Raw genomic sequence first — 20831 nt, 5'->3', positions numbered from 1 at the left:
TTATTTAGGATATATTTTACGAAGTAATGTCTTGTATTAAAATTTTGCAATAATTAAATTAATAAGAGTAACTTTGGTACTTATAGCAAGAGTTGAATGAACTACTTGATTATTTTTAAATTATAATGCTGTTAAATATACTCATTTTATAAAAAAGTGTGCCATCTCATTTGTGTTAGAATAATTATACCTGATAGTATATACCAGTACCATTTTAGCATTATTTTGCATTTATCTTAAAAACCATTATATAGTTGAAATGATTAACAAAAATTTCTTTACTTTTTAAACAGTCAATATAAGATAAATCAATCAGATAATAGATTCCTTGTGAGAAAGAAATGTGCTTTTTAACATGAGGTGACAACTCAAGGGAGACTCTTTAATTCTTGTGTCTATTTCTGAGCTCTTCTGAAACTCTACATATCTTCCTATTTTTAACTAGTTAAGAGAAAGAAATGTAAATTCTCTGTGAGGAGATTTTTGTTATACGGAAAAAAACATTTCGTTTAACTTTTCGTTTAAGAACTTTTCATTTAAGAATAATAATACTAAACCTATTTTATCATCCGTAACTTATGTTATGAATTTAACGCATTTTTAAAAAATTCCTTTATTATATACCAATTTTTACTGATTTTGCTTTTTTATGTACCATTTTTTTTTAAATAAATTTATCTTTACATTATAAAGTTTATCTGAAATGAAAAATTTCTTATGTAAGGCTGAACATTTTACTAAAACCTTAATTTTATTTCAATGAGAGTTATGTCTATTAAATATCTTGTCCATATAAAAATTCAAATTTCTTTTGAAAATTATTTATATTTTACATATATCATTTATGTCATGCAATTAATTTAAAAATCTTCTCAATTTGATTTTGAAATGATTAAATTTACTTTCCTTCAATTTTTTAAGATCAGATTTACTACAAAATGTAAATGGATTGATTCATTTTTATTACAATTCGTGAAACAGTTCCTGTAATAAATAGGCAATAAATTTTCTATTTTCAAAATTGGCAATTAAACACAGTTTAATAAAATTTTTTTCTCTTTAAAAAAGAAAAATTGTTTTATTTATATTGTTCAGTTATTCAATATGTAATTTTTTTCAGCTTTTATTGTCACGTTGTCCTTGGAAAGAATACAAATCTGAAACAGGCAGAACTTATTATCACAATATTCAAACCAAGGAATCTAAATGGACTATTCCAAAAGAACTAGAAACTTTGAAAAGTAAGCTTAGTAGCATCTCATTAAGTAATATTGTTTTAATGTTTTATATCAGGGGTTTCCAACTGGCGGCCTGGGGGCCACATCCAGCCCGCGAAGCCTTTTTTTGTGGCCCGCGAATTAAAATATATTATTTGTCATTTTTTTGCGGACGATTTTCGTAAAAAATCTATGTGGGTTTGAAATACTTTTTTCGTTAATAAAAACCTAATTTCTTCGTTTCTGTGGAATTTAACACACCAACGATGCAAAGAAATTTATTTCTCAGATTTTACACCCAAGAAAATTTTTATTCAAATACAAAAATAATCGTGTATGTTGCTCTTTTTTATTCCATTTTTTGTATTTTGGGAATATAATTTAGCATGTGCGTATTAGAAATTTTCTCGAAGAAATTCTCCGATTTAACTTTTTGAAACTACTCATTTTGGACGAAAATATTCACACACACATTTGTAAATTTTAAATGTTAANTCATTTTGGACGAAAATATTTGCACACACATTTGTAAATTTTAAATGTAAATATCTATTCTCTGGTGGTTGTAGCAGACAAATCTCAATTTTCTCATTGAATATTTTGTGTGCTACTATGTAAGTTTTAATAAAAACCTAAGTTATTGTAGCCCGAATTTTTATTATTTATTTAATATTTTTAAAAATATTATTAATAAGAATTAAATATTTCTAAAAATCTACTTCTTATTTTAATTTGTAATTCAATACTTTTGTTTTGTACGATTTGGTAAAAATCTGACAGTAATATTTAATGTTCCTTCAAACATAAAAAGAGTCCTACATAAAATTTTGACAAAGTTGCAGCCCGCCATTTGATTTGTGTATTTAATTGTGGCCCCCGGCCTCATGTAAGTTGGAAACCCCTGCTCTATATTTTGAATTTAATTTGAAAACTTTTCCAGGGTTTTAGTATTGGGCAAAATTAAATGGAGTTTTCCTGTTCTGAGCATTACTTTGAATAACATTAACATTGAATAACAGGGTAGAAACAAGTTGGGTTTTTTTTTTGTCACAGAAAAATATTATATCCAAATCTCTGTCAATAAACCTTTTCTTTCCAACATTTCCTGCTTTATAACTTTTTAATACCAGAAGATTACTATTAAAGAATTAATATTAAGGAATTAACTTATTAAACTTGAAGTTATAGGCACCTTCCATACCCCACAATTTATTTAACAGTAATCGCAGATCACACTTTGATTTGTTATAGTGATGCACACTTAGAAAACCATTACCTAGGAGACTAAAAATAGCAGTGCACAACCAGTTTAAGAGGATTACCATGCTAAACAATAGAATTAAGGGCTGTCACTATGTAAATCAGGATAAATAAAAGTAACTTAATTATTTTTATGATAAAAAAAATTTTATTAGAGAAAAACATAGCACCATTAGCACGTAAGTTTTTTTTCTTTTATAAGGTGAAGAAAATTGTGTAGATTTGTTTTTAAAATATGATTAAAAAAGTTATTTTTTTATGTTTCATACTTCTGATTGAAATTAGCATTTCTTTGTTATGTTTTTGAGTTTTATTGAAGCAGGTAAATTTTTTGAAATTTTCTTGTTGGTATTTTCAAGTTATTTGTAAGTTGAAATAGAAGGGAACACTGACATTAATAATTTTAATTTGGCTCCTGGATTGCTAGCTACTTTCTCTAAAATTTCAAGTATAGCTTATTTAAGATTTTTCTTAAAGTTTTGCATTTTTAAATGTTTTGCAATTTTGTTATAATTTTTTTTCCCGATTCATATTTAATTATATTTTGATTTTATTTCTAGTGATGGTTGCTTCTAAGGAAGATTCAGATGGGTATGTCATTTACTTGAATTTTTCTTTGGTTATGTGATTTTACTTGTCATACTAAATTTATAAATGCAATAAAAAGTAAAAAGGAGAAAAAAATGTTTATTAATTTTTTTAAGTTTCTGAAGTTATTTAAGCTTAAAATTTTCATAGGTTTCAATTATGAATAATTTATTTTAAGTATTTAGATGTTTCAATATGTTTCAATTATTACTATAATTATTAGAACTTTTATTTTTTTTTTGTTATTTAAATCTGTATTGGTGTATTCTATCTGTTTTAATTTAACCCCTTGCACTATTCTGAAATTCGAAACAAGCCATGCCTAACTTATTTACCCGACTACGTGCAAGATAGCCGTGCTGGTGTTTACTTCACACGATGCTACTCTTGTGAATTTTAAATGAATTTGAATCAAAAACTTTTAAAAAGTATTTGAATTATTACACATTATTACAACAAATTCTGTATAACTAATAATAATATGCTGAATTAATAGCAAAATGCTAATAATTTGAAGCGAATCTACAGGAGTAATATTTGAATTGAAATAAATTTTCAGATTATGTCATAATCACCAGGCGTAAAAATAAAAAATACAATGTAAATAAACAATAAGATGAAAGCCCATTCAGATCTCCTGGTTTAGCATAACATTAAGACCATGAGTATGGTTTGTGATATTCATGTTTGACCCGAAATATTAATTACGAACCAGACTCGTGATATTCACATTTGACATTAAATTAAACAACGAGCCTGACTTGTGATATTCAAGTTTAACCTAAAATTTTCGTCACGAGTATGACTCATGAAGATAGTGCAAGGGGTTAAAATTGCAAGAGCTGAAATATTATTTATAAGAAATATATAAGAAATAATTTATAAGAAATATATTTGGAAATAAAAGAAGTTTTTTACTATGAATTAATTTCATAATGTATTTATCTTGTATTACATAATCATACAAGAAAGGAAAAATTATTTGTTAATTTTTTTTTATACATTTTAATAGAGGGAAAAAGGGCATTTGAAATTTTAATTAACCATAAGAGAATATGTAACTTTTTCCCTTTGAATTTTTTTTTTGAACAATGCATTTGCTGGTTTCTGTTTCTAAAATGTAATATTTTTTTTTACTTGCAGTTAATTTCAATAGCTTTTAAAATTTGAAACTAAGCGACAACTGTCATATATAGTCTTTTATTTTTTTTTAACTTAATAAACTTAAGAAGATGTATAATTATTAAATTTAATAAAATTTTAANATGAATGGTTTTTTGAGCAAAATGAGAAAGGGGCGATATGTGTCAGCCAACTCCAAGAGGGGGGCGATGATCCACAAAAGGTTGGGAACCACTGATTTAGAGGAACCCAAATTAACTTTCTTTTTTCGCAATTTAATTACATCAAAGCAATGTTTCTTATCTTCAGAATTTAAATATTAAACAATATTTATAATTTTTTAATGTATATAATTTTAAAGTTACTAAACATAAATTTTAATGTCTGTATAAAGTAAAAAAAACGTTCTTAATTCTTATTTATGTGCAGAGAATAAAGTACATCTCCACACGGTAAAAAAAAAAAAAAAAAAAANAAAAAAAAAAAAAAAATTCAATTCCCCAATACATTATGGTGGAAATTTTTTTTATTGTATTTATTGCATACATATTAAAAATTTTACTGTGACATTTTAGCATATTGTAATAATTTTTCTGAAAAAATTGTAATATGTGTTTTCAAAATGTGTTTCGAGTTAACCATTCCGCTGTTGGTTTTCATTATTATTTTTCAACATTTTCCCTTTATATGAAAATTATAACTTAAATTGGAATCTAAAGTGATCTAATTGATTGAATGTGTTTAATATTTGCACCAGGGTTGGCAAGTTTTTGACATATGACGGTTTTTACCGGTTTATACCATGGTTTTTACCGTCATGTCAAAAACTGTCAAAAATCCATAGTTTTGGTGAAACTGTATTTTTATTTGAGTTTAACTGCTTAAAACTTAAAATTAATTCATTTTTGGGCAATAAAATTAGAAAAAAAGTTATTATAAGATATTTAAGAACAGATTCTTGCATTTTCCCAGCATGGTTATATCAGAACATACTATTTGAAGTAAAATATTAGGATACTAAACAAAATTTTCAACATTTCCAAGCATCATTTTGTTTGGCATATTACATTACTGAAGAATGTCAAGTCATTCTTGACTTAGAGTTTGTTAGTTTTGAAAGTTTTGTTTAGCTTATTTCTAACATTTAAGAAATGCCAAATTTTAAATTCTTCTTTTCAGTTCTTGAATTTATTAATAGTTCCAAGCTTTTTTGTTTGTCTGTTTATTTCTAACAATTAAGATGTGCAAAATTTTGAATCCTTTGCAAATCAAGCTATAATGATAAAAGTAAGTATCACTATTTTCAATAAGTATATTACAATATTTCTATATGAATGTACATCCTTCAATAAGAATACATGTATTTAGTTGCAAAATCAATAGCAATCATTTACAACATTCATTTATGAAGGCAATTATGTGAAAATAATATATTGTCCGCTATATGCCACAAATTAAAGAAATCAGTAGGTTTTTTTACAGTTTTTACCGGTAAAAACACTGTTTTTACCACTGTCATGTCAAAAACCAGTTTTTGCCGGCAAAAACCCAACCCTGATTTGCACATTAAACTACTTTTTGGTGATAGAAGGAAATATTGCTGGATCTCATTTTTATGATCTTTTATAGTTTAATTGATATTTTTATTTTGTTTTAGTTCTAAAAGTGGAAGTGCTGTAAGTGCACCAACATCTGCTACAGCATCACCCTCAAAAATTGGTTCTCCAGCTGTTGCTTCTCCACTTTCAGATGGCAGTCAAAACTTTGCTAATATCCAGTTGCCTTCAACAGGTGGACCTGCAGGGCAAAATGATGCAGTTGGTACTCCATCAGATCAAGGAGATGCTGACGATAAGTATGTTTAATTTTCTTTTTTATATTTAGTTTTAGTAAATTTGAATTAATAGCTAATTAAGATTTTAATTTGATATCTTCTCACTCTAATGATATCTTAATCAGATTTGATTTAATCTTAAGAGGACACCATACCACAAGAGAAACTTTTCAGCACAAATTCTCTTTTACCTTCATAAGTAACGTATAAGAAAAGTGAATTCAGGCAATTCTTAAGTAAGCCATGAAGTTTTAAATATTGAAAAAAAATTTAATTATCAAAATAAAAACATAAGATGATAACTTAAGATTGCGCAATGGGGAAATTTACTTTCAATAATTTATCTACATTTTGATATTTATTTTTCAGTAACTTAATGGCTTACTACTCTAGATTTGCCTACTAACTTTTTCTATTCTTAAAATTTTAAATTAGTTAAGGAGATGAAACAGAATCTCTGACGAAAAGTTTCACCTGTAGTATAGCGTCCTTTTAAGGTAAAATTTTATAAGATCTAATTCAGTACACTTGTGCTTAGAGAAATAGTGATCAATATTCCAGTAATATTATCCTGATTGTAACTCCTGAATGACTGAAAATAATGCTAGAAGTAAATTAAATTTGTATTGTGATAAAGGAATGTCTTAAACAAGAGTAGGGAAACACTTGTATTAATTAAATACTCTGGAATCAGATTAATCCCTTAGGGAATATTTGTATCAATATTGTTTTGACCATTTTGATTGAAAATCTTTTTTTTCGTTTAAGCTAATTTTATGATTGATTCAGAAAAATCTTTCTTTTAGGGATGATGCCAATGAAGAGGAAACTGACCCATCAAAACCACTTGTTTTCAAAGACAAGAAAGAAGCAATTGAAGCATTTAAAGACTTGTTAAGAGAAAAAGTAAGGATTTGTTGCAGAATATAAATTAAATTACTTTCTAACATTTTTTATGTAGTTGAAATCTCAAAAATAAACTTTAAGTGAAGTGTTTAAATAGTATTAATTTTTGATTTTATATAATTTTTTGTTATTTATTTTTTAAATAATGTATAGCTGTTTTTTTCTCTTCTCATATTTTTTTAATTTCTTTTTCTTTTTTTAAAAAAAAACCCAAAAGGGATATAATTTTACTTTTTAAGTAAAATGTTTCAGCCTGAATTATTTAAATATTATGATTTTATTTCCAAAGAATAATTTTTTATTTATTTTTCTAGAGTGTTCCAAGCAATTCATCCTGGGAGCAAGCTTTAAAATTAATCGTCAATGATCCACGTTATGGTACTCTAAAAAAATTAAATGAGAAAAAACAAGCCTTCAATGCTTATAAGACTCAAAGGGGCAAGGAAGAAAAAGTGAGTAAATAATAAAGGACTGCATATAAAGTTTTTATTAAAGAAACTATCGTATTATTACATTTTTATACTTTTATGATAAAATGTTCTTTTATATTTTTGTCAAATGTTTTTGCTGAAATCATTTAATGAAATTCATATTTGATTAGTTACTGTTAACATTTATTTAATTTGCTATAATATTTTTTAAAGGAAGAACAGCGACTTAGAGCTAAAAAAGCCAAAGAAGAGCTGGAAGTATTTTTACAAAACTGTGATAAAATGCATTCCTCAATTCGTTACAAGTAAGTTAAAAAAATTTTTTTTCATTGTTTAGGATATTATTTTTAGAAAAACTAATTACTCAGAAACTGTTTTTCTTTTTGTAGTAGTTTTTTTTAAATGTTTTTAGATACAAATTTGGCATATAAGATGATTATTGCATTGTATAATGTACTTTTAGTGCAAAGTTATTTTTGTCTAATTTTTAATATTAACTTTTTCTTATTCTAAATTTCTTAGTTCTTTGAAGGGATAAAATCAACTCTAAGTGAAAATAATGTATTTACATAGTTTTAAAAATTAGTACTGCTATTTAGTTCAGTACATTTTATGGTGGTAAGTGCTAATATTTTACACAAATTTTTTTAATACAAATTTTACCTTTATGAATAAGACAATTTTGAATATTTTCTTAAATACTGAAATATTTGTTTCAACTTGACATTGATGTTTAATTTTTTGCACATGAAGCTTATGCAGTGCGAGAAATATGTTTATTGAGGAGTATTTTTGTCAGATTTTGTTATATTAGTTCAGGCAAATTTAGTTAAATTGAAAAGGTTAACATTTTACAATTAACCTCCTTCCAAATTACTCTTAATCATCAAGAAAATTTCATAAAATGTCTTTAAAGTTCAAAAACCTAAAAAATGGAGAAATTTAAAATAAATTCAAAAAAAATTTTCTTCTGAAGATGTTACTTTAATTTGAGTATTTTAAAATTCAGATTTTGAATTATTCTGCTAATTTTTTAGAAAAGCTTTGGAAATTTTTGGGGACTTAGAAGTATGGAAAGCTGTTCCTGATCGAGAAAGAAAAGAATTATATGAAGATGTTGTGTTTTTTGTTGCCAAAAGAGAAAAGGTAATAAATTTAGTTTTTTGGTTTTTAAGTCAAATTGATGAAATTTGTCTTTATAAGTTTGAAATTTTATGTATGCTTTAGGGAGATTATCTAGGTATAATTTTTTTTCCATTTTAAGATAATAATGTCTTTCTTCAGAAGGAATTGAATCTTTCAAAAAGTACAGAAAAAAATTTCATTTGTTTTACTGAAATTTCCTGAATTATTCTTATGCGCTATTTTCATGTATTTTTATAGATTTTATAATATACTTTTCTGTTTATGTATTTAACTTGTGAGTATCATCTATCAAATCTTTATTTTAATGTATCACATAAGTTAGGAGATTACATTTAATGCATGAGGTTCATGTTTTTTCTTTTCTTATTTCATTAATTTTGTGTAGATATTTCTGTGCTAATATAAGTTTTTTTTAATTTTTTATTTTTGAACCTGGCATTTTATTTTAAATTATTTGTGGTATTCATATATTTATATATACTAAAGTCAAACTTATAAAATGAACTTGATCAAAATAACCATGAAATAGTTGCTAAAATATTTTACTATTCTAACTGTAATCTTTATAGAAATTAAATTTAGTGTTAGTGAGGAAAAAAAACTTAATAATCTACTTTTGGCTTTCAAAATATTGCAATAAAATTCACGTATAATAAAGTTGTTATATTTTTAAAAACCTTTAAAGCTTGATATTTTGTCAACAATTTCAATTTAATGGGGAAAAAATCTAATTTAAATAAAAGAAAAGAAATCATATTTTTTACACCAATTTTAAATACAAAAGTTTATTTAATATTCCTAATGAATAATTTATGTTTATTTGTTTATGTTGTTTCAGGAAGAGGCTAAAGCTTTGAGAAAAAGAAACATGAAAGTTCTAAGTAGTGTTTTAGATTCAATGACCAGTGTCACTTACAGAACAACCTGGGCAGAAGCTCAACAATTGCTCCTAGATAATCCTCAATTTTCTGAAGATCCAGAATTATTAAGTACATGTTTATTCTACCTCTACTCTATTTAAACTGTTTTTTTTCCCTTAATGATTTCATTCTACATGCTTCCCATAATCTACTACCAATATTTTTAATTAAACCAGTAAAAATTAAAAAGAAAAAAGCTGTAAAAATATGTAGTCTAAGAAAATTTCTTTTTTTGAATATATTCATTAAAAAAATAATATAATAGAGAAATAATATAATTTGTTGCCAACTGATTCTATACATGAAATTTTTTTTTTGGAATAGTATTCTAATTTTTATATCTTTAATTTTTTTTACTTTTTTTATTGCAAATAGTATAAAGCAAAATAAATTGTGCAAGTTTTAACATACTTAAAAAAAATGCATGGAATCTTGTTTTATATTAATGTTATAATTTTTTATTTAATGCATTAAACAGTGGCTTTAAATATTTTTACTGAGCAATTTTTTTCATTAAATTTTATTGAGTTGAATTGATTTTATTGCAGATATGGATAAAGACGATGCACTTATTGTGTTTGAAGAACATATAAGACAATTAGAACAAGAAGAGGAAGAGGAGAAAGAAAGAGAAAAGAAGAGAATACAAAGGCAACAGCGTAAAAATCGTGAAGCATTTGTGGTAAAATATTTTGAAATATTTAATGCTATAAGTAGCATGGATTTTTCTTAAGTTTTTCTGATTGAAAATTTTGTTTCAGCGTCTTTTAAATCAATTGCATGAAGCTGGAAAGTTGACATCTATGTCTTTGTGGGTGGAATTATATCCTACTATCAGTGCTGATATTCGTTTCAGCAATATGCTAAATCAACCTGGTAATTTATTATTTATTGCTGAGGATTATTTGTCAAGATGTTTTTTTTTTGTGGAAAGAAGTTGAAATGTATATTGAGTAATTATTTTTCAGGATCAACTCCCCTTGATCTTTTTAAATTTTATGTCGAAGAGTTGAAGGCCCGTTTCCATGATGAAAAGAAAATAATTAAAGAGCTTTTGAAAGTAAGTTTTATTGTCTATTTCTGTATTATTTTCATTACATTAATATGTAATGAAAATATGGATGATGAAAATATGGATTTATGATTTGAGGTTGAACTAATAAAATGGTTATACATAGCTGCCAACTCTACTGGATTTTCCGGGAGACTACTGGATTTCGCTCGAATCTCCCGGTTTCCCGGATTAATTTCTCCCGATTTTTTAACATTTATCAAAATATCCCTATGTTTAAGGAATATTTTTTTAAAAATCCCTATAACAGGAAAAATAGTATTCCATCGGATCTGAAACAGGCTGATTGAATCCAATATTTTTAAATTGCTTTCGTTCATTAAATTTATATTTAAAAACAATACAATAATCTCAAAATATGCAACTATTCATTACAAAATATTTGCAACACCAAAGTTGATCCAGTTAAACGTAAACTCTAAATGATGACGTTTAAACGGTTCCGCCTACCTTTTTTCTAAGTGGTTGGCCTTTTTTCTTCTTTTGGGTTTGAGATTTTGAAGGTAAAGTTATGTTTTGAAATCTGGCAATGCTAAGAGTTGTTTTGTTTGCGATCGCAGGCGGTAGAAAAGTCTACTCGTGAATTAGTCGGTTATATCATTATAGATGACTTTAAGAAGAAATAAAAAATACTATCAGTCTTATAAAGACTGTTTACTTTGTTTTATGATAACATTAGATCATATTATGTGAAAGTATGTGATTATATGGTTAATAAATTACCTTTCAACTTTTTCTAATGATTTCTTGAAAAAAGCTAAATCTGCAACTTGCATTTAAAACAATCCATCTACATAGTAAAATTTTTACATCTATTATGTAGTGGTTTAATCAAGAATTTTGTATTGAATTATTTCATTAAATGAAAGTTTTATTTGTTCCATTTTCCAACTATATGATTTTAGTTTTAATAATTTTTAAAGAATAAATATTTATTTAACTGTATGCAAGTAACTGTAATTCAAAATTTTAATTGCCTTTTTTGGTGTTTTGATTGTCTTGTTTTATACATTTTTAAAAACTCCCTACAATTCCCTACATATAAGGTATGGAAATCGTGCGATTTTTCTCCTATATGATTTCTGGAATCTACTGGATTTTTTCTCTTCCATGTTGACAGCTATGGTTATAGTATGGTAAAAGAAAAATAGAGTTACATTCTAGGCAAAGTGAATCATTATTTTCTCTACTTAGAACCAATCTTTCAGTGCAATATTTTTTTTTGTGAAATAGCTGCCACTCTTTTGGGTATTTAACTTAGAGTTATATTGTTTGCTGTGCAAAATCTATGGGACATAAAACTTTAAATTACGAGGGTATGTAGAAAAATGTACAGAAAGTATAATGAAATAAAAAATTAGCATTCGATAATTAGTTAGAGAATTATTTGCTATTAAATTTGTTGTGAAAGTTACCTTAAACTCTGTTTCACAAGCTGCTGAAATGAAACTTCAGAGTGGAAATTTGATGTGCTGAAAGGGCCATATGTGTTTATAAGCTTAACACAGTTTTTTTTTCTTCCAATTTCCAACAAAAGTGGAAGAAATTTAAAGTGGTTTTTCTTGATTTTTTTCAGCATTTTTGTTTTAAATATTGAGTATTTATCCATTAATGTAGAAAATTTATTTTTCCTTCACAAAATTTTGATTTAATTTATTTTTGAAGCTCGTGCCTGAGTAAATGTTAATAAAAAAAAGGTTACCAAGAAAGAAAAGAAGAGAGATTACTTGTTGCCTGACGTAAATCTTAACATTTATGAAATTTTTAAAAATAAAAAAACTTAATAAAAAGCTAAAAACTTTCTATTTGAATTGTAAGTTTCGTGAAGAAGAAAAATTACTATTAATTTATTTATTTACTTTATTTTTTGAGTCGCACGTTCATATTTTTCTTTAATTTCTTTATTTTTAAATTTGGATGATAGTGTTTTCCAAGCCAGGTAATCGTCTATTTTGTTATTATGGACATATTAACAAAATGTTCTTATATTAAGCTACACTCATTGTACATTTGGAAAACAAAATATTCTGTGTTTTTGTGGAAAATATTGGTGTTTAAGGGAAAAAAATGATGGATGTGAAACAATTGTGGGATGTTGGTGAGCAGAGGAAGCAGGGTGCAAGGTCTCCTAGTTTTCAAAAGAAAGGTTCAAAATGAATCAGCAACAAACTTTTACTTCCTACTTAAAGTGGTTTAAATTTTTAACGTACATCTTTCTCATGGCTTAAAGGGTTAAATTATATAACTGATTTTTAGCTCTTGTGGTAAATAAAAAAAAGGGAAGAAATCAATAATATCTGTGAACATGAAGTACTAGAAATATTTCTATTTGTTTTAATTTCTATTTAGTGTAAATATCAAATTAGTGTTTTTACTTATAAATTTAGTTTTTGTGATTGTAGAGCAGTTCTCAGCAACCAATTTTCATTAAGTATCAACAAAATACTATCACAAATAGTTAGGCTGTAATTGAAGCTATTTTATTCCATAAATGTAATAATATATATAAGATTTTCATAATAACATCAACCAGAAAAAAAATATCTGTACATTAAATTGACGTAGGTAAGGGAGTTAAGAACTGTACACAGGGATAAGTGTTCAAACATTTTAAACTGGTTTTAGAAAAGATACATTTGATTTATTGTCAGAAGAGTGTATTAAATATGCAAAACCTATTATGAAAATATTCAAAATATTTCTATTTTGAAATGTTTCAATTTCACTCTTCACTTATTGCATAGAAAAAATATATTTGCTTGATTTTAATTGAATAGGAAATGAAGCATAAGTTTCTTATATAAAATTATATGTTAAATTTAATACAACAATTATTCCATTTTAATATATTTATGAATTATAATTTTACATTAATAAATTATAATGAACTTGTGTTTTTCTGGAATTCTACGAAATGGAATATGTTTAAGTTTGTGTTAAGTAATGGGGAAAGAAAATTCTTGTTTGAAATAGTATGATTGTTTATTCTTTCTAATTTAAAGATTGAAAAATCAGTTTTTTTTTATTTTTTATTACTCTGACAAGTTAGTACTGATTTTTTTTCTTTAATAACAATACAAATTCCATAGTGATAAAAATATTGTCATAAAATTCCATGTCTGACACTTAGTAATAAGTACAAATGTTACAGAGTGTCCTTTTTTTCTCCCTTCTTTTTTTTTTTTTTACAGTTTACAGTAAGCATTTTCCGAATTAAATTAAATATACATCCTTTATTGGAATTCAATTACAAAAATATTCATTTTTGTAGGAGAAAGGCTTTAGTGTTGAAGTTAATACTACTTTCGATGAATTTGCTACAGTTGTTAGTGAAGACAAACGATCAGCAACACTAGATGCAGGCAATGTAAAGCTTACCTACAATAGTGTAAGTACAATATAGTTATGTTCCTGTAATAAATGTATTTATTCTTAAATTTTCATTGCAATATTTTTATAATTTTAGCTTTTAGAAAAGGCTGAAGCTCGAGAAAAAGAGAGACAGAAAGAAGAGGCCAGAAAGGTAAAGTAGAAAGTTTTGTGTTTAATTTGGTTGTTTTGCTTCTAAGTTCTTAGAAGTACAAACTAGCTAACTCCAACTAAATATTTATATTTTCTTCATAAAACAAAATAAAAATTGCATCTAATATTATTAGTTTTGATTATGGTTTCCTGGCTTTTAAAGTGATTTTTTTCACTATTTTATTAATTATTTTAATTTCTTAATCTTGCAACATTTTATGTTTTTATCCTATGTCCAAACCGAAGAATGTATATAGTTGAAGAAGTCTAGCTTTCATTGACAAAACGTAAACCTGTTCCCCAAGGTTAGGTGCGGTCCCTGTGTATAAAGGACTTTTGAAAGGAAGTTGAAGAGCTTAACTTCTCCTTTATATATTCTTTGCACTAACCTTCTTTTTCCTTATCTATCAATTTTTGTTAGATCGTATGTCCTTACCCTATTGGTTAATATCTTTTATTACTATTTTTTTCTTTGTTGTAACCTTATCATTTCCTCTTTGTGTTTTCCTCATTCATTCACTGTTTTGTCACTGAAGAAGGTGCATCATTAAAATACAAAATGTATACTTTGGGCTCTTTATACTTTGTTTTAGTTTTCTTTTTTTTAAATGGCACTGTTTGAAACTTTTGCAACTTGTGTTTACTTTTTTTAAATGCATAAATTAAGTTATTAGTCAGGGAAAAAGTAAATCCAGTATTCCCTTCAGATACCGATTTAAGGAAAAAGAATTGTATGCTTATTTTAAGTTTATCAAAAAATACATTTTTTTAAAAATTATGTTATTTACAATTTTTAAAAAAAAGTTTTGTTGTACGCATTAAGTTTTTTTCAGTAAATACATTCTAAAATCATTTTAGTTCAATTGTTTATATGACTATGTAAACTATAGAACTAAATCTATTTATATCATTTTTTTTCGTTTTGGTTATTGGAACCAAATGAGATATGCTATTCTGGTTGTAAAAAATGTTTAAATCTTTAATTCTGCATAACTTACATATTTGAGTGCATTTTTTGCTTTTTTTCAGCCTCAACTAAACTTATCAACTTGTTTAATACTAACATTGAATAGTGTATATGTTAACTTGTTAGTGATAATGGTTATTTAAGTTAATTCAAACATAAACAGTATTTATAGTGTTAAGGAAAAAAGTAAATAATTTTTCTTTCTTATTTTTCAGCAAAGAAGACTTGAAAATGCTTTCCGAAGTATGCTTAAGAATGCTGTACCTTCTGTAGATTCAACAGTTGAATGGAGCCAGGTAAATATTTGATTTTTTTCTTCTGTAAGTTCCAACCTACCTATTTTTAGAAAAAATATTATTTTTATTGTTTTGAGTTTTAATATTTTGTGAATCAATTTATTTTTTCATCATTGCCCAATGATCGTTTGGTATCAGAGATTTAGAAGTAAACAAGGCTCAACAAAGAAATCTTACAATATTCTTCCCTTGAAGCAATATTTCTTTGAAACATCTTGAAATGAACAAATTGAGAATAAGAGATAAAATTATTTCAACTAGGAGAAAAAATTGTGAGATAACAAAGATATAACATGGATTCACATGGAAATCTGACACAAAGAATATTTAGTAATTGTGGTTCAATTGATATGGACTTATTGAAGAAACTCCCAAAAGAAACTTAACAGCATTTGCTACAAAATAGGAAAACACTATGTAGACATCTTAGGCCTGACACCTTTGCTCCCATTGCTGGTCAGAACAAAACTCTTTTTAGGATGAAGGTAATTCTCAAAAGTAATGTAATGACAGCTACGTCTCTGAATTCATTAAAATAATAAACAAAATGACAAATTCTGATATAACAGAATATTTGTCAGGGTATATGATATATTTTTGAATTTTTTTTTTATAAAATGAAAAAGAAAGTAAAGATAAAGGAATAACAAAACATTTTGTTGATCATTTAAATTTATGTTAAGCAATAGAATAATTAACCCACTGAAAATTCTAGGCTTGGAACAAGAAAATTTAGAACATTGTTTAGCTCATCCATTCCCTTAGAGTGCTGTAGTGCCATAATAGAAGAAGAATGAAGAAAATAGAATTTTTTGAAATCAAAGATTGCTTTTAGAGGTTCTCTGGTCTTGGGATGCAAAGAAGCCTCTAGTTTTTCATGGTTGTTTTAAAATATGAAATGTTAGACTTACTTAGAGTATAATTACTTCTCTAGCTTTTATGAGATTGTATCTAAGGGACTTGCAAAAGGATTCTCAATCACAAAATGATTTGTTTAGCATCAAACAATGGATCAACATTGAGAACAGTACAACAACACATATTTGAAAAGCTAAGTTGTCTCATTTACAGGATCTATAAAGAAACTTTTTTTCTTTTACATTAGCCACCTAAAATTATACAGTATGTCCCAAGTCATAAGACTACTCACAAAAGACAAGGAAATTGGTGTAAACAAATCATGGGGCCATTCTTCTTTGATGGCACAATTAATAATTTAGCATACCTTTTCATGCAATTTGTTAATTTGTTTGTACCTGCAGAAAGATGGTGGTTTCAGGAGAATGGAGCTACTTCCCATACATCTGCAACAACCATGTCATGTCTTTCCTTAAAGAGTTTTTTGGGGACTGCCTGATTTCAAAATGATTGAGGCCTCCCTGAAGTGTGAACTTGTCACCTCCAGACTTTTTTCTATGGGGACTATTCTCCAGACTATTTTCTAGTCTATATACTAATATTTCCATCACCCAACTAAAGTCGAAAATTGAACAAGGGATCAAAAAAGTTTTCCCTCAAGTGTTGGTCTTAAATTACCTTGTTAAATGTGCCAATGTTTGTAAAAGCGTTAATGGAGGTCACTTTGAAAATTTCTTGCAATTTGTGTTCAATAAACATGCCTTTTCTCTGATCTCCATGTTTCTTTTTTCTGAGTTAAATTTTATTTAGGACAAACTATCTTGCTAACTTTTTTCGTGCTGTATCACACTGTCGTCATCTTGCAATTGGCCATAAAATTGTGAAGCCTTAACCTACATCACAACTGTGGCCCATAATGGGCTGTTGTGGGAATGAATGCATTACTTAATATTTTTGTTCATGGGCTATTTTTTTAAAACTAATTTAATATTAGTCTAAAATCATTGTCTGCTTAGTATCATTAATTAAAATGATACATAGTTTTTATTTTTTTGAAAGCTTGCTTAATGTTCTTTTTCTTTTTTTCATTTTAGTATTTTTTTCTTTTAAATTTACGTGACATACAGGGTTTTACACTTTAAAAGTGATGCTAATTTCATAGTTAAAAGTTATTCTTTGTTTTCATGTTAGGTTCGAAGACAATTTGAAAATGAAGCTCCATTTGAAAATATAACAGTTGAATCCGAAAGAGTTAGACTGTTTAAAGAATATCAACAAACTCTTGAGGTGAGATTGCTCTATTATATATAAAGAACATTTTATTAAAAATACTTTTTATAGTATAAGATAAATTTTTAGCTGAAGAATTCAGCTGTAAAATGCTTTTTTATTATAATTCGTTAATGATCTATATTTACTTTTATGATTGTATTTGATTTTTTTTACAATAAAATTTAATTTTAGACAATAATGATAAAAAGTGTCATAAAAAGTGAAAATGTTTTAAATTCTTTTTGTATTCTTGTATATTTTGTAAAATCAAGTAAATTTTGTTTTTCACAATACAATTTTGTCATCACAATACAACAACACATAGTTGATGTTGTTGCATTGTTTTTGCCTGGACCCTGATGTTAGTTCTTTGTTTGTCTTGCTTTTAATAGAAAATTTCCTAATTGAAAATTTTGAGAAAAAAATGCATAAATAAACAATGTACTAAAATTGATTTATTATTCTGCTTATCATATTAGAAGTTACATGTGTAATATTTCAAACTGAAAAAGTGACTGAAATGAAAGAGGAAAGTCAACATTTTTTTTAAATAAATTTAATAGTTACAAAGTAGTTTGTTTCTTTTTATTGTTTTTTACTGATATTTCTTACTGAAGCCTTCAGTCTGCATGTTATTTAAAAATATGTTGTAGCTAAGAGGTTTAATGTATTATCTTTAAATAGTCAAAATTATGAATTTTAGAATCTAATAATAAAAATTAAAACTTTTGACGGTTGTATTCCGTGTTTCATATTTATCATTATTTACTTAATATCATTTCTATAGTTTTAATGTGATATAAGTTTTGCATTTCTTTTATATGTCACAAAAAATTAAATCGAATTGAACTTTTTTTCCAAAAATAAACTTTTCTTTCTTTTGAATTGGCAGCTATGATTCTAAGAACTTCCATAGTCCAGAATTTTTTTAATATTTTACTATTTAAAAAAAATAATTTAATTATTAAAATTGTATTAGTTTATTTTATTTTTATTCAGATTTTATTTCTTTGCATTTCCTGAAACTCTGTTTAAACATAGTAATTTTTTTCACGCAGGAAGCTTGCAGTCATCATCATAGTAAACCTAAAAAGCATTCCAAAAAGTCAAAGAAACAAAAGCATCGGTCTCATTCCAGATCTGTGAGTATAATTATATGTTTGATTAGCAATGTGCTTCAATTTTTTTTTTTTTTAGGTCACCAGAAAACTTATTTTTAGAAAGTAATTTTATAATTTTTTTAGTTTTAAGAAAAATGTCTTTGTGTTACATATAAAGAAAAGTAACTACTATCTATGCTTTATACCATGATTCCCAATTTCAGCTACTTTCTATTTTGCCATTTCTTAGACATATAGGGGAGTGTCGGGTACCCCCGCCCACTGTCAGTTTCATATGTATAGAATATTTTTTCAAGTCAATGGACAATCGAACATTTATTGTTATATTAAAGAAAGATTATTTTCAAAGTTTCAAGTATTTATGCAGCTGGTAACATGGTAAACAATAGTTTTGAAAATAGGTTGAATACAGTAGTCAAATTTTTTTAATTTCTATTTTTTTAAGTTAAACTATTATTTTTTTGGTTTATTCTTTTTGCATTATTTAATTAGATGATAAACAATAGAAACATACAGTAGTGCAAGTGCTGCGCCGATCTGCGCCAATTCTAGAAACCTGCGCCTACATGCTCCAAATTGAAATATTTGGCTTAAATTGCGCCGATCTGCGCCAAAAAGGATATTTTCCCCTGGGTATCGCCGAGTCTCAATTTTGCGGCAACCAAACTACTGCCATGTGGAGGGTTGCTCTGGATTCAGTGGGAAGGAAGGATTCTTGCACTCTCATTTGCAACTCTGCTTCATTTTGCAAGATATTCTCAATTTCAGGCTTCATTTTCCACTCTCTGAAATGGAACCGAAACTTCTCTCGAATTTTCGGGGACTAACTAAACATTGCCAAATTTTAATAGCAAAAGAAAATTTTATTTCTCTTGTTAATTTCATCGTTATTGAAGTGCCATCGTCTTCGTCAATGGCAAGCTACTGGCCTTCTTACGCTATTCTATTTATAGATTAGTACCATGATCTTTGAATTAACTTGAGGGACCATTCACTAAGTACATATTTTCATGTTGATCCTCAGAGCAGTCAAGAACCACAAAGCTTCATATCCTCAAAATTTCCATCTCCCTTTTGTTCATTTAATTTAATAAAGATAAGAATTAATTGAGTTTCCTAAACGTAAATTTTTTATCTGAGGGACCATCCACTAATTGTATATTGTTTTTAAACATTTATTTTAATTTATTACCTTTTTTTACTAATATATTTTTTTACTTATTGCATTTTATAATTGTATTATTACTTTCAAATTTTAAGTGCTCTTAATTCGTTTTAGGAAAAAACTTAATAATATTTAGAGGCAAGATTTTAAATAAGTATGAAGAGAGGAGTTTTCAATATTTTAAATGCAGCAAAAAATCTTATGTTTTTCAGTTTTGTCATTCAAAAATACTTTAATTCATCTCTTAATGATTTGATTGAAAGCAACTGATATAAAAAATTCTAATTATCACAGATTTGCTAAATTTTATGAGTGTAGGGACAATATAATAATTTACTTCTGAAATTTTTTTTTTAGCTTCAATACTCATTGTATTTGCATTTAAAAATTATTTAATTTTTTTAAATAATTTCATTAATAAAATACTGTGCTTGGTAACCAATTTTAATAAAAATTTATTAGGGGCCATTCACTAATTTACATTTGTAATATAAATTAAAGTTTTTTTAATTGGCTTAATTCTTTACATATTTTTATAAATTCGGTATGATCAATACTAGTCCTGTTAATGTTTTATTGAATATACTATTACAAATAACATTTATTTAAATTTTAAGAAAAATGCACTCGATAACCTTAAATAATAGTTAAATTAATTCGAGTTTTGAATTACCTTTTACAGAATTAAATAAAGTAATTGTTAATTTAAAAAATAGTATGAGCCACTCAATATTGAATTTATTTAAATTGCTTTTGCCAAAAGCTCTTTTTTAAGAAATATTAAATAAATTTTTAGGTCTTTTCCAAACTGAGACACCATTGATTTACTTGCTGTATGATGAAATGGTGTCTCTAGTTAGGGGGTTCAGTACCTAAAAACCTTCAAAAAATCGAATTGAGATTTTGATCAATAATTAAACTAGAAACTATTAGCTTTCTAACGATATATTGCTTTTGTTTGAAATCCACGTAGAAGTGCACTTAAACTTAATTTAAAAAATGTAAACAAACCGAAAACACCCATGCCACGCCCACTTCTGACTGACGATTTCGTAAACATTATAATGTTCATTATTTTTTGCATGTGCTATTACCAAGCCATTAAAATTTTTTTTATAATTTCAACTTTACAAT

General features: G+C 26.3%; 1 protein-coding gene across 8 annotated transcripts in view; it reads left to right on the top strand.

The window, feature by feature from the left end:
- Positions 1–20831, top strand: part of LOC107444026 (pre-mRNA processing factor 40) — a 47728-nt gene that overhangs the window by 10076 nt on the left and 16821 nt on the right. For all 8 annotated transcript variants that reach the window (XM_071178820.1, XM_071178816.1, XM_071178819.1 and 5 more), the window contains exons 7-22: positions 1121–1241; positions 3038–3068; positions 5845–6042; positions 6828–6927; positions 7242–7379; positions 7572–7663; positions 8396–8504; positions 9343–9493; positions 9973–10106; positions 10186–10300; positions 10393–10484; positions 13768–13884; positions 13963–14019; positions 15201–15281; positions 17331–17426; positions 18470–18553. In XM_071178820.1, the coding sequence (XP_071034921.1) occupies positions 1121–1241; positions 3038–3068; positions 5845–6042; positions 6828–6927; positions 7242–7379; positions 7572–7663; positions 8396–8504; positions 9343–9493; positions 9973–10106; positions 10186–10300; positions 10393–10484; positions 13768–13884; positions 13963–14019; positions 15201–15281; positions 17331–17426; positions 18470–18553 (1716 nt within the window). The remainder of the gene's footprint in view (positions 1–1120; positions 1242–3037; positions 3069–5844; positions 6043–6827; positions 6928–7241; positions 7380–7571; positions 7664–8395; positions 8505–9342; positions 9494–9972; positions 10107–10185; positions 10301–10392; positions 10485–13767; positions 13885–13962; positions 14020–15200; positions 15282–17330; positions 17427–18469; positions 18554–20831) is intronic.

Source organism: Parasteatoda tepidariorum, chromosome 3 (assembly GCF_043381705.1).
Source record: "Parasteatoda tepidariorum isolate YZ-2023 chromosome 3, CAS_Ptep_4.0, whole genome shotgun sequence".
Taxonomy (NCBI): Eukaryota; Metazoa; Arthropoda; class Arachnida; order Araneae; family Theridiidae; genus Parasteatoda; species Parasteatoda tepidariorum.
Note: the sequence above shows the minus strand (reverse complement) of the source record. Positions and strands in the feature narration are given on the sequence as shown.